This window comes from Capricornis sumatraensis, chromosome 4 (assembly GCF_032405125.1).
Source record: "Capricornis sumatraensis isolate serow.1 chromosome 4, serow.2, whole genome shotgun sequence".
NCBI lineage: Eukaryota > Metazoa > Chordata > Mammalia > Artiodactyla > Bovidae > Capricornis > Capricornis sumatraensis.
The window spans coordinates 46,270,454-46,285,884 of record NC_091072.1 but is presented as its reverse complement, the minus strand read 5'-3'; the positions used below and the strand labels follow the sequence as shown (position 1 = coordinate 46,285,884).

Here is a 15,431-nt window from a genome sequence, read left to right as displayed (position 1 = left end):
GTTCACCCTTCTCCAGTGGAAAAGTTATGACAGCACTATTCATGTATAACAAGTGTATTCAAGATAAAATTCTTAGCCAGATTTTAGGGGGAAAAGATGTTTAATTAAAAAAAAAAGATTTTGGCTAACCCTGAGTTAACTAAAAAAATAAAAATCCAGAAATTCAAATTCCTATTTCTTAAGCCAATTAGTTATTAGAGTATGAAGAATAGGTAAAGGCCTTCACTCATACAGCTGAAAATGTTAACTTACCCATATAGCAAGATTTACTCTCTTCCCACCAATATTTAACTTCTTTGTTAAGAATGATGCCTAAGAAAACAGAGATATACATTAAATGATGTTTCACATAAAACTTATCCTAAAAAATATAGATGAATGAATCACATCATATGAAACAAGTTATCTGGGAGAAAAAGTAATTATTGAGTTTTTATTAATAACTAAACACTGTTTCCACTAAAAACAGAACATTATTTTTATTCTAAGAAAAAGATATTTTGTTTTATGAACACAAGTTATAAAAAGTACCCAAGAGCTGGTAATTAAATGTTTTCTTAGTTTTTTTCCCCTCATTAAAACATTTTCTTAGCATTTAATTTGATGCCACCTTACCTACTCATTATAGAAAGAGTCTAAGATTTCTAAGATGAGATAAAAGAAATATTTACTGGTGTTTACTTAGCTGTATGAATACCATTACTACTGGAAAGTTTCCTGCCATTATTTTGCAATTCAATTATTTAAACTAAAGCTAATAACTGTACCAGGTACTATCACAGAAATGAAAGAGAACAGTTCCAGCTTTCAAAGAGCTTATAGTTCCACTGCAAATATTAAAATGTAAAGATAATGGTTAAAATGGAGGGTCTTGCTAAGTACACTATAAAGAAAATGCTGAGAAAGGAGTGTAAAGCTTGCCTGGGTAAGTCACAGAAGGCTTCAGAAAGAAAGTAATGAGCTCCTCTTTATGAGTAGTAAGGGTTTTTCGTGACAGACAAGTGAAACCACTGAAGCCTGAAATATGTTAACTCCCCACGCCACAGGAAACTCCAAGTTGGTCTGGTGTATGCCAGAGATGAATCTCTAAAGTTAGGAAAAGGTTGAATCAAAAAAACCTGAAACTCCGTATCTAAAGGTATGGACTTAACCTTGTGGGTCTCAATAAAAGCTGTTTCAAGACTGGCACCCCACTCCAGTACTCTTGCCTGGAAAATCCCATGGACGGAGGAGCCTGGTAGGCTGCCGTCCATGGGGTCGCTAAGAGTTGCACATGACTGATTAATTTCACTTTCATGCACTGGAGAAAGAAATGGCAACCCACTCCAGTATTCTTGCCTGGAGAATCCCAGGGACGGGGGGAGCCTGATGGGCTGCCGTCTATGGGGTCGCACAGAGTCGAACACAACTGAAGCGACTTAGCAGCAGCAGCAGCAGCAGCAAGACTCTAGACAAGGTTTTTACTTTTTCTTTTTAATGTATACTACAGTCAGGTATATTTGTGGACGGCTGTGTATTGCTCGGAGAAGGTGATGGCACCCCCACTCCAGGATCTTGCCTGGAAAACCCCATGGGCGGAGGAGCCTGATAGGCTGCAGTCGATGGGGTCGCAAAGAGTCAGACACGACTGAGTGACTTCACTTTCACTTTTTACTTTCATGCACTGGAGAAGGAAATGGCAACCCACTCCAGTGTTCTTGGCTGGAGAATCCCAAGGACAGCGGAGCCTGGTGGGCTGCTGTCTATGGGGTCGCACAGAGTTAAGACACGACTGAAGCGACTTAGCAGCAGCAGCAGTGTATTGCTCTGTATCCCCTTTGTGTATTCACAGTGCACACTAAAGAGTCCGCCAAAAGAAAGACTGGCGAATTGTATTTATACAAGTATTTCCCAAACTCATTTGACTTCTTTTTCCCTAAAGAAACACCTAACTCATCCAAAGAAGTAAATGTTAGGAAATAATATTGTTGACAATGAACAATCAATGAAGGGTTTTTAAGCAGTGAGAACATATAAAATCTGTATTTTTAAGAGAATGACTATGACAGGAAGAAAAGACAGGACTACACTTGGAAGACAGGAGGCTATTTTAAAGCTGGAAAGAAAGGCATAAAGGGCCTGAATTAAATGCATGAAGATAGAAAAGAAGCGGATAAAATCAAGACTAATTGAAGACGGAATATAATCAGAAACCTGAGTCAGTTGACATGTTTAAAAAAGGAACAAAGAGCCAAGTTCAAAGCTATGCAGAGATGATCACATTTAAGTGTATCAATACAAAAGAAAGTGCAGAGATGGAAAGTAAAACAGATAAAAAGGCTAGGATGGTCAATTCTTGATAACTGAAGGAGAAAGAACGTAGATTTCAGGAAGGACTTTCTACTGTATATATACCAAGGAAAATTAAAAACTAAGAAAAGGCCACTAGATTGAATGATTAACTAAGGAATCCAGATACAAAGGAATCACAAACAGCAGAGGTCAAATCCAGGAATGTCTACCTTCAAGATATTTTATTAAATAAAACATAGGTTATATAGAAAAGGGCATAATATTTAATTCAACGGCAAAACAACAAAGGAAATAACTTAGAAAATGAGAAGACCAAATACATGTTATATACAATAAATATGAATGAAGGAATTTTTCCCACTCACAGCTTAAGGGTTAAGAATATCAACTTTGAAGCAGAACTTTGGATTTTAATCTCAGCTTTGCCACTTATCAGTTGTGTAACTTATTTGAACTCAACCATCTGCCCTATTTCACTATCAATGTTATATAAAGAAACTCAAAATCTGACTCCTATACAAATGTTTAAAGTAAACTTAAATGCCTCTCTCTCTTCTTTCAAACATATTTAAAGTTAAACTGATCTTCCCTCCAAAATTGGCTTTCCATTTTAACATTAGTATTTTGATCACATTCTCCAAGTCACTGAGGTTTAGCATCTCAGGAATATCATCATTGAATATTCTTCCTTCCCTGTCATCCCATAATCCAAAAAACTGATCAACTCTTGTCTTCATATTTCCTCTGGAGTTCTATGACCACCAGTCTCATATTAAGTCATAATATAAATACCTTTGGTCTCACCTCACACTCTGGTTCTCTAGTCTACACGCCACATTATCTTGCTCAAACCCTAAATATTCTATTAAAAACAAAAACAAGCAAACAAACAAACAAAAACAAAAAGCCCTTACCACATCCACACCTGAGTTCTCCAATAGTTATCACTTTACATTAGTATACTTGAACTATATCCTGCTGGCAGCTAATACCATAAAAGCCTTTTGTCAGGAGTTTTGTGGGGATTTCTCCGCAGTGGGGAGTGAATTATAGCTGGGAAAGCTCCATCATTTCCTTTCTACCATTCCTTCTGAAACTTACCATCACTTTCCACAGTGAGTTGAGAGACAGTGCTAAGTCTCTCCTAAGGAACCATGTATGTATAGAACAATTTTATGGAAAGAGTGCTCATCAGAGTATTGATTCTTTAGAAAAAGAAAGAAAATGGAAAGAAATAACCTAAGTGTCCATCACTAGGCAATTCTTTAAAAAATATACAAGTGTACCCCATCGATATGGTGAGACACTACACAGTCACTTCTAGTGCTATTGCTAATACCAGCTAACAGTGAATGCTTACCTGTCACCAAGTACTGTGCAATGCACTTTTCACAGTCATTCATAAGCTTCTCCTTTATGAAAGTCAGGGAGCCCTATTACAGAAATAAAAATCTCAAACCCTTATCTTTGTATCCAAGGACCTCTACCATTTGTCCACACCTATCTTTCTAGAAAGCTTCCAGTATTCATAGAGTCTATACTATATATTCCCTCCAATCCTGTTTGTTCATAAAATTCCTCTCTATCTTGGGCCTATTCTTTATTCTCTATCTTAATCTCATCTCTCCAAGACCAGTTCATAGACCTATAATCTTTGAATTTTTAAATTGTCTCATACCACCCATACAGCCCACACTGGATTTCTCCATGCAGCAGAACTTTAGGGAACCTAATCTTACAATATACAGCACATACCACCTCATAAAAGTTATTTTTTCATGGGTATAAGTATTCTGTTAACTAGATTACATATTTTTATTTATTTAACACTTTCACACTGCTTACAATGGAATGGGCAGTGTTTTAAATACTTTTCAGTATTAATTCACTTCTTGTAAAACTCTGTGATTAGATATGGTTATTATCCAAATATTATAGAAGTGGAAACAGAGACAAAGGAACATTAAGTATCTTGTTCAAGGTCACAAGCGACAGAGCAGGATTTGCACTCTAGGCGGTCTGGCTCCAGACATGACTCATACTCACTGTGCTGTGGTGCCTCTCAGACTGGGAGGTGAACGAACACTTCTCTAACAGAGGGGGCGGGGGGAAGCACAGTGCTGCCCACAGCAGACTTGCAAATGTTGTTACTGGAGATAAATTCATCTACACTCTGCCTGGTAGAATTCAATTTACATAAAAGATATTTTTCAAAAGTTTCCCTATAAACCAAATTATTTTAACTCAAATATGTGATGCACCAGGAAAGCAAATTATAATACGGTACTCACTAAATCTTTTTTTTCTGCCTTCATAACAAAAAAACTTAAATCCCTCTCTATGGAAAGAGTCCTTCTGTAATACAAATCATCTCATTTTATATAAATCCTAAATTCTTAATATTTCATAGATATTTTCTTAAAGAACAAACATCTTCTGTTTTAAAAACAATTATAGGTAGGTGAGAATAAAGCTGAAAGATTTTACATGACATCAAGATAGCAGCCAACGATCAGAAGGTTGAAACCTCTTTTTTCTCCCCCCAACTACCTCCATGAGGCATACTTAATTTGGCCAAGCTACTGAGATACCACTCGTGGTTATGTAACAGAGGTTCTTAATTCTGTTACATGGTAGTAAAAATGGGAGGGAGGTATAATCATGGACTGCTTTCAGAATCAGATAAAAGCCATGAACCCACTCAACACTCAAGAAAACTGTTTATATGCACTTATCAAAATATCCAAAAAAAATTTTTTTTCACACACTTTCCTAAGGCAACATCTCAGTGAAAGAACCCCATTGAGAAAGAGAAGGGGAGAGTGGCATAAACAATGTCAATTCAAAGGTTTCGAGGAATATGGGAAGGAAAAAAATAGTACATACCATGTGTCACCACGCTTCATCTTTCTCATTTTATCTTTGTATTAATAACAACCCTGTGAAGTAGGCAATTAGCCCTATTTCACAGGTGTGAATCCGAGACTTAAAGAAATACAGTGACTCCCCCAAGGTCAGACAACTGAGTCAGGTACCGCAGTGGGCGGAAGGCTGGCTGACTCCATAGTGCTTTTACCACTGCACAAAGCTGCCCATTCTAGAACACAAACACGTTCTTAACCTGGCTTTCCTCCACTCGGACTAAGTGCTCCTAGACACCAACTCATCTCCCAAAATACTCTCAGGGTAGCCACAAACAATGAGAATCAAAGCAATGGTACATTTCTCACTTTAATCCTGCAAACTCTGAGTTGTATGTGTTTGTGTGTGTGCGTGCACTCAGCGTGCTCAGTTGCTCAGTCATGTCCGACTTTGCGACCCCTGCAGGACTGCAGCCTGCCAGGGTCCTCTGTCTACAGAATTGTCACCAACAAGAATACTGGAGCAGGCTGTCATTTCCTACTCCAGGGGCTCTTCCAGACCCTGAGATCAAACCCATCTCTCTTGCACTTTCTGCACTGGCAGGTGGATTCTTTACCAGTGCACCACCTGAAAACCCTGAGTTACAGCATCACTATTTCTTCTAATTCCAAAGATTTCATCTTCCACATTTTCAGTGCATTAAGAGACTTACCAATCTTATTAGACATCTGTCATTCGCACCTGATGCTTATTTACCCAGCACTTTATTTGAAGTCACGGTGGTTATTTTTTTAATCTGTATTTTTAAAAAATGCTTATAGGTGAGATATAATAAGAATAAATTGCATTTGCCAAATGAAAGTCTTTCCATAACTGGTTTCATTGAAGTTTTAATGTTTTTTTGTTTTTGTTGGCCAAACTACTTGTTCTTTTGGCAAAACAAAATACCTAGTGCAGTACAGTAACAACTGTAGACAAATACTCGACTGTCTTTATCTAAATTCAATAGACTTTCCAGTTACATTATTTTTGCTACAGTTACAAACACTGTTTCCAGCTTAAGGATTTAAAGTATCTATTGGGAGTTCCCTAGTGGTCCAGGGGTTAAGACTTGGTGCTTTCATTGCCAGGGTCCTTCCCTGATCAGGGACTAAGATTATGCAAGTGGGGCTGGGAGGGGCGGGGCTAATCCACGACTACTTTCAACTGAAGCCAGGGACATGAAAGAGTTCAGTCAGATAACTCATAAAATGAGTCCTCTGTAGCAAGGCAATAAAAATGAGCTACCAGAAGAACAAGATGAATTTCTACAAGGTCAAAATCATGTTACAGCATATAAAGGTAACAAATCAATATGTTATACAACTTAAGCTTATAAAATGCTATATATCAAATATTTTTAATTTAAAGAAACAAAGAAAACTAAGCTGGGTTCTTGAATATCTCATTTATCTTTAGCTTCTATAAAGAGATATTATAATCAGTTTAGAGTCCAAGTAAATACTTTGAAGAGTCAAAAAGTCACTTCTAAGGATTAGCTCAAAACATAACAGCAGAAAATAAAAGTTAGATATAGAATAGCTATATGTTAGACATTCAAAGCAATAATTCAGAAAAACTCTTCTTTAAAAAAAAAAATCATCCACCCTTCCATAGCCCACATATATCTAGTAAAATACTGAGAGGAAAAAGGAAAGATATCTACTATGGTATTTTATAAAGATATTGTAAACAAATTGGCTGAATCTTCTCAGTGGTTTCCAGTACTACCTTAGAAGGTCTTTCAGACATTTGAAACATTAATCTTATAAACAAGGAAATTAAGATTCCTAGCTGAGTATAAAGCTAACTGCTAGAATCTGAACGCCAAGTGTTGCTCTGGAGGTTAAGGTGTATGAATAATTTTTTAAAAAGTAGCTGACTTAGCTTAAGAAAAAAACAGTACACTATCACTATACATAGGACCTCAGAAATCTAACCTACATGTTCGTTTTCTCACTTACAGCACTGCTTTGCTAATCAAATGGCAGGCACCTCCCTAGACTTCAGGAGGCAGACAGGTGGAATTCCAGTTAGAGTTCTAAAAGGAAAAATGATGAATGGTTCTGATTATGAAAAATGTTACTTTTTACACACAAGACTAGTTCAAAGTGGTAAAAGGCATTTAAGTCAGAGTGCACAGTCTTACAATAAGGGGGAAAGGGAGTTTCAGCTGAAGAAAAGGAAGTGACTACCCAAGAGCACAAGTACAGAGAGAAACAAAGACAACTGAAATCACACAACCATTTAAGAATAAAGAAGAAAGTTAATAGATGGTAAAAATATCTTTCTCATCTTTACTTTCCCCGGCTGGCACAATGACATGTAACAGGTATGAAATAACAATTCTTGAATTTAACTGCTTAGGTTCAACAATTCCAGAGACAAAGCAATAAGTCCCTCACTCCAACTGTCTTTCTTGTCTATGTCAAGTTTAACACAGCCCAAAACAATGAAGAAATCACAGAAGGACACTTGGGGACTTTATATAAGCTCAAGCTTTCTTGGTAAGGCAGCTAAAGGATCTTGAGTCCTCGGAGAGCTCACCTACAACATTACTTCATAATTATCAATAACCTAGGAGGAGGTCTTTGACCTCTATTTGTGTAGATCACAATAAACTGTGGAAAATTCTTCAAGAGATGGGAATACCAGACTACCTGACCTGCCTCCTGAGAAACCTATATGCAGGTCAGAAAGCAACAGTTAGAACTGGACATGGAACAACAGACTGGTTCCAAATAGGAAAAGGAGTACGTCAAGGCTGTATATCATCACCCTGCTTATTTAACTTATATGCAGAGTACATCATGAAAAATGCTGGGCTGGAAGAAGCACAAGCTGGAATCAAGATTGCCAGGAAAAATATCAATAACCTCAGATACGCAGATGACACCACCCTTATGGCAGAAAGTGAAGAGGAACTAAAGAGCCTCTTGATGAAAGTGAAAGAGGAGAGTGAAAAAGTTGGTTTACAGCTCAACATTCAGAAAACGAAGATCATGGCATCTGGTCCCATCACTTCATGGGAAATAGATGGGTAAACAGTGGAAACAGTGTCAGACTTTATTTGGGGGGGGGGCTCCAAAATCACCGCAGATGGTGACTGCAGCCATGAAATTAAAAGACGCTTGCTCCTTGGAAGGAAAGTTATGACCAACCTAGATAGCATATTCCAAAGCAGAGGTATTACTTTGCCAACAAAAGTCTGTCTAGTCAAGGCTGTGGTTTTTCCAGTGGTCATGTATGGATGTGAGAGTTGGACGTGAACAAAGCTGAGCGCCGAAGAATTGATGCTTTTGAACTGTGGTGTTGGAGAAGACTCTTGCGAGTCCCTTGGACTGCAAGGAGATCCAACCAGTCCATCCTAAAGATCAGTCCTGGGTGTTCATTGGAAGGACTGATGCTGAAGCTGAAACTCCAATACTTTGGCCTTCTCATGTGAAGAGTTGGCTCATTGGAACAGACCTTGATGCTGGGAGGGACTGGGGGTAGGAGGAGAAGAGGACGACAGAGTATGAGATGGCTGGATGGCATCACCAACTCGATGGACATGAGTTTGAGTAAACTCTGGGAGTTGGTGATGGACAAGGAGGCCTGGGGTGCTGCAATTCATGGGGTCGCAAAGAGTTGTACACAACTGAGCTACTGAACTGAGGAGGAGGTCTGCAAAAAAGGAACAGTACTAAAAACACCAAAGCACGGCAAATGTTACAATTTTTAAAAATAAAAAAAGTGACCTTCCAGAAATGTCAAGCCTAAACAAACTCCAGAATGGATAATAAACAAATATATATGTATGTATAAAAATATAAAAGCGAGCAGTCCCTCAGACTGCATGAGTTCTCAAAATAATTCATGTCAAATTAATCCCATTACCTTTCTGTCTGCGTTACCCTGAAAGAAACCAACAGAAATTAAGCACCATTTATTCATTCCCAGGTGTTGCCAGTGTGAAAGAATCTGTGTTGCAGTGAAGGAGGCACAACAGACACCAAGTTCAATCCATGGGTGGGGAAGATCCCCTGGAGGAGGAAAATGGCAACCCACTCCAGTATTCTTGCCTTAAAAATTCCATGGGCAGAAGACCCTTGTGGGCCACAGCCCATGGGGTCACAAAGAGTCCGACATGACTGAGCAACCGAGCACACACACACACAATTCACTCAACAGCTAACATTCATTAAACACTGTGCCAGGAGGTTTACATACTGTGGTTCTCTAACCCATATAAAAATCTTATCGTTGAGATTCTACAATTTCATAGATAAAGACCTAGCTTACAAACATTAGAATACCCTGCCAAAATCATGATAGCTAAAAGGCAGAAGCCAAAACTTCAAACTACCTTCAAAGTCCTGTTCCTTTTTACCATATCAGATAGTCTCGTACTGCAGAAAAAAAAAAAAAAGCATCTTGTCTTCTGCAAGCATTTGACAAAGTATCTCATGATATCCCCTACAGGCAAGACTGATGTAGCAAGGGGAAAAAAAAACAGTTGTAATGCTAGAATAGCCATTTTCATTGAAAGTTTCATGTCCGCTAGGCAGTAGCCCATAGCAGTCAGTCTTGTTTTCTGTTTCCATCATCATTAGTATGTATTAACACTCCATTTGAGACTGTTGCGCAGTCACAAGGAAGGAAGGCTGTGGTCTGTGTTTGGTCTGGGAAAAGCCCCACCCTTAAAAGCAGAGACATTACTTTGCCAACAAAGGTCCATCTAGTCAAGGCTATGGTTTTTCCAGTGGTCATGTATGGATGTGAGAGTTGGGCTGTGAAGAAAGTTGAGTGCTGAAGAATTGATGCTTTTGAACTGTGGTGTTGGAGAAGACTCTTGCGAGTCCCTTGGACTGCAAGGAGATCCAACCAGTCCATCCTAAAGGAGATCAGTCCTGGTGTTCATTGGAAGGACTGATGTTGAAGCTGAAACTCCAGTACTTTGGCCACCTCATACGAAGAGTTGACTCCTTGGAAAAGACCTTGATGCTGGGAGGGATTGGGGGCAGGAGGAGAAGGGGACGACAGAGGATGAGATGGCTGGATAGCATCACCGACTCGATGGACATGAGTTTGGGTGAACTCCGGGAGTTGGTTGATGGACAGGGAGGCCTGGCGTGCTGTGATTCATGGGGTCCCAAACGCTCAGAGTTGGACACGACTGAGCGACTGATTGAACTAGACTGCGAGTCTAAAGAGAAACCCACCTCTGGCCCTGTGTCACTAGATTATAGAGACTTGTGAAAGGCTTTGTGCTTGGTCCCAGCTCACCCTTTTCTTTCAGTCTATTAATGACTGATGAGAACACTGAAAACAATCTTACCAAATCTTCAGGTGAAAAGTTAAAATGGGTGCCTAATACAGCAGTAGAGATCATGCCTTATTTTTATGGGCACGGCCAGGACCCAATCTAGTGCCTGACCCACAGTAGCTCCATCAATGTTTCTTGAGCTACAGAATCAAAATTCAAAAGCATATTAACAGGCATTAAGCACTGGAGCAAACCTATCAAAGCCGACTTTAATGGGTCAAATACATTGGAGGCTGGCAAGGAAGAGAACTACACAATGAAAGTAAAATGAATTTGAGGTATGTAGTCTTCCTTCCTCACTCTCTCCCTGTAACTCTCTTCCTTCCTTTAGGCAAAAAATCTAAGACAGCAGGCCCAATATTAACCAGTGTGGCAGCCCCAAAACTCATAGGATCTTTTCAACTTCAGAGTTAGAAAAGGATTCTCCACAGGGGAGGTGATAGCCTGCACTTCTTTGCACAGTTCAAACCACACTAAGAGTAATTTCTACAGCTTAAGCTATCAAATTTTAAGAAAAGAAGGGAATGATTAAATACCAAGTATCCAGAAGAGATGTCAAAATAATGATATGACTTAGAGGAGATCTAGTAAAAGGAACCAGAACTGTTTACCAAGAGAAGACAAAACTCAAGGGGATGTATAGCCATCTTCAACTATCAGAAGGGATGCCATGTATGACTAAGATTCAGAGAGCAGGGAAACAGATTTTGTCTCTAGACGCAGGAAAACGCAGGAAAGTAATCTGTCCAAAAATGAAACACGCTATCTCAGGATACATTGTTTTCTACCTTCTGGATCAGTTCATCTCACTTCCAAGCTGTTCAGACTGAAGTAGAAAATCACTTGACTGAAATATTAAACGAAAGACTGAAATAGTAACCATGAACTATCTTAGGTTCCTTTCAGTCTTTAAAACAGGAATGTTTGAGAGTGTACTTTGCAAGCAAAACACAAAGTATTTTACAAAGATAAGTAGTAGATAGTTCCTTTTGCTAAGTAAAAAGGGAAATTTTCTCTCTCACATCTTATGATGCATTAGTTCCTCTCCATTTGGAATGAAAGGCATACAAGAATCTCTATGGGTCTCATTGAAATAAAATTTCTCTGAAAAGATTGTTTAAAAAGATGAACTGATATCCAAGAGAAGGAGACTGTATATAATGCTATTTCCATATGTTGGTACACAGCAAAAGCCTCAATTCTAGAACACAATCCAGATAATGTTTGTGATAAGAGTTACATGCTATGCTTTGATACTAGAGATCTATGTAGATTGCAGAGGTTTCCTCTCAGATATTTAAAAAACCTTACCCAGCTAAAAGCTTTGAGGATATTTTTGGAATGTATAATGTAATTTTTAGGCTGAAGGGCTAAATTATCTTTCTAAAAAATTAAGAGCTCAATTAAAATGGTCTTCTCTTTTCTCTAAGATCTGTAGCACAAAAGAAATCACTAAGGGGTGGTTTACCAACATCCAGAAACAGTGCTCCAAAATTTTAAATCTAAACTGGATTCAAATTTCAGCTTGAGAACCAAAACTTGTAGCAATATGATGACCAACAAGTTACTCAACTTAACCATGCCTGTTTCAGCATCTGTATAATGAGGCTAATAAAACTATCCACCTCACAGGCTGTTATAAGAATAGAAGAAAAGTAAAATACTCAGCACAGTAAGAACTCACTAAATGTTAGCTATTATTATTACTTTACCTTAGTAAATTTTTAAATTTCCAACTGATCACAGGTATTTACCCTACAAATTTCCTTTATCTCTCTAGTAACACTCAACCATAATTATTAAAATTGTGTTAAGTGATCTTGTACAAAAATGCAAGGAAAAAAAAGCAAAAACCCACCCAGGTTCCTGACATTCACTTTTTCAGATCGTATGCTTTATAAAGAAGTAAAAACAGAGGAGTAAAAATAGAACATGGGATCAGAGCATCTTTGGAAATTGTAGAGTCAGTAGTTTAATAATAGTATCAAACATCTAAAGTCACAATAATTAAAAAACTGCATTCTATCAAATAGTGTCCATGGACTTACACACTACACAATCACTAATTAAGATCTATTGTGGGGTAGTAATTATAAAGATGGAGAGCTTACACTGGGCCAGGTCCTACGTGTTATGTATATTTGTCCTGACAACCGTACGAACTATATACTATTATTATGGCCATTTCAGCAGATCTAGAAACACGGGCACAGATAGGTTAATTAACTTGCCCCAAATCACAGCTAGTTAAACGAATAGAGGTGAAGGCAGATCAGGGCGGACTCATTGGGTATTTCTGTTCTAACACGTGCAAACTGATTTCATGCCCAATTAATGATTACATTTTAACACTTTTCTGACTAACAATGATGTATCTGCAAATGAAAGCTGGCCGTACATTTACAAGCAAAGAAAATAAACAGCAGCAGTAAAGCTGTTAGCTTCAGGACCAATTGTTGCCCAGTATTCATATGAGGTTTCCATGTGAATATGGGTCGACCTGCATCGGTGAATATAAGTGACCCACAAGTCAGACCCACGCAGGCTGCAATGGAACTGCGTAACCCTCACCAGCAAGCGGTCGTTTCAAAATCCCTCCAGAGCGAAGAGTCTTGCTAACCGGCACCTTGTTCGAAGACAGCACAAAATGGAAGTTGCCCAAACACTTAGTCATCAGTAAGTGTTTAAAGTTACACATCACCTAGTTCGCAAAATCAAACCGGCAGCTAAGTTCCTAATTCCGAAAGAAAGAAAAAGGGCTGACGCCCGGTTGACTGACTGCAGGGTGAAGGCACCTAGGGCTCAAGCGGAAGCGAGTCAGAGAGGAAACACTAGCCCCCCGACGGGGACCCCACCACATGCGCAGCCACTCTGGGGACCCCGGGGACTTTTCAGGGCCCTTCCACTTCTCTCCCGAGGGCCTGTCCCGTCTCCGGGCTGCCCCGACGACGCGTGTTCCCAGGGCGAGACCGCAAAGGCAATGCGCAGGCGGAGGGGACAGGCCTGGGATCTGGGCGCCCCGACCCAAGGACCGCGGTAGCAAAGTCTCCTGAGGCGCGGAGGCGCCGGGCCCCAGAAGCGCCGCCCCCGCGCCCCGCGGCCCGCACCTGCAGGGTGGTGATGTGCTTGTCGTTGAACTTGTTCTCACAGTAGCGCAGCACCAGCGACGTCTTCCCCACGCAGCCTTCCCCCAGCAGCACCACCTTGAACGAGTAGGCTCGGCCCGCCGCCGCCCCGCCGCCGCCGGCCGCAGCCATCCCGTCGCGTCCCCGCCGCCCGAGCCCTAGCGCCGCGCCGAGGTCCCCACAGCCGCCGCGGCACCTTCACAGCCGCGGCCCGCGCAGCCACTCCGCACCGGCGCCCCCCGCCCCGGGCGCCGTCCCCACTGCCGCCTCCGGGCGAGGCCTGGAAGCGCCGAGGGAAAAGTCCGATAGTGAAGGGCCCCGGGCACCACGTCAGGAACCTGGGGAGAGGTTAGGAGCGCCCGCTCTCCGCCTCCCTCTAATGGCGTCTCCTTCCTCCTACGTCACACGTCGGGTCACGTGACGGCCGCGGCGGGGGCGGGCCCCGGAGCGCGCCTGGGCCTGGGCGGGGCCTGCGGGCCCCAGCAGGACCCCGCGGGCCAGCTCCTGCGGAGCTCGGCTGTCTGCAGGCCGCCGGCTGTCTGCGGGCCGCCACCTCTCTGCAGTTCGTGGGAGCCTGCGTGCAATGAGGAATGAGGAATTTGAGGCGAGCCCAGCTCAGGTGAAATGTTCAAGTACACAATATTCTCATTCTTGCCCAGGGATGTTCACGAGGCTAATGACCTCATCCTTCCGGAGGTCCCGGTAAAACGATTTTGCCAAGGTGCCCCCTCAGTATCTTGACAGTCTTTCTCTGCGGGATCCCAAATCCTAACTATTGAATGTCTTTCAGTTCCCTAGACCACCTGGACTCCTTAAATTTCAGTGTCTCACCTTAAACCAGAAGGTTTCCCGGACCACCCATCTTTTTCTCTGTCATTTCATCTCTCTCCCCACCGGTGTATCTTCTCTAGCTCAGCTTACCATACTTCGTGGAAATTACTATGTTCAGTATTTGTCTTTCCTTATTAGGCTATAGACTTCTTAAAGGCAAGCACTGTGTGAAACTTGCCCACCCTTGAGTTTTTGACCCCAGGTGCGAGACACATTACTAGTATTCTATAAATATTTGGGAAGGAATGAATAAATGATACTTCTTAGGTCGTTATGCCTTGGTTTCCCATTTTTTCCTGTCTTTCATGAAGCTTTTTCCCCCATGAAACTGACATTCCATGTTGACTCCGCCTTAACAAACCTGTCTGATTTGATGATTTCCTCCTGTGCCTCCCCTTTCTTTCATGAAATAAGTTCTTCCGAGATACCATAGCAGTGTTTCTAAAAGTTTACAACCAGAAACCTGATGTCATCAAACATTGTTTTTCATGAGACTCCTCTTCCACTTCAAACCAGATAATCCATTCATTGATTCAATGTAAATATTTGAAGGTGCCGCCCATATGCCAGGCACTGTGTTGAATAAGATACAATGCCTTGTCATTAAGAACTTACTGTTTAGCAGGAAAAACGGAAACGGTCATTATTCAATTGAATGGTTTCATCTTTATAAAGCAGTTCTGAGTATTTGCAAATGTATATGGGGACCCAGGGGGTTTCCAGGTGGCGCTAGTGGTAAAGAAACTGCCTGCCAATGCGGGAGAGGCTAGAAATGCCGGTTAGATCCCTGGGTGGGGAAGATACCCTGGAGTGTGAACTGGCACCCCACTCCAGTATTCCTGCCTGGAAAATTCCATGGGCAGAGCAACCTGGTGAGCTGCAAAGAGTTGGACACGACTGAGCACACCACAAATGATGGGGACCCAGCTGGTTTAGCCTACTATGGAAAGCTGCTACCATTGGAAAGGTGTAAT

At 41.0% G+C, this 15,431-nt stretch overlaps 1 protein-coding gene across 1 annotated transcript in view; it reads right to left on the bottom strand.

The window, feature by feature from the left end:
* Positions 1-13,758, bottom strand: part of RAB21 (RAB21, member RAS oncogene family) — a 30,298-nt gene extending 16,540 nt beyond the window's left edge. The window contains exons 1-2 of the mRNA XM_068970820.1: positions 13,609-13,758; positions 253-312 (exon numbers count right to left, since the gene is read on the bottom strand). Coding sequence (XP_068826921.1) covers positions 253-312; positions 13,609-13,758 — 210 coding nt within the window. The remainder of the gene's footprint in view (positions 1-252; positions 313-13,608) is intronic.
* Positions 13,759-15,431: the final 1,673 nt, after the last annotated feature.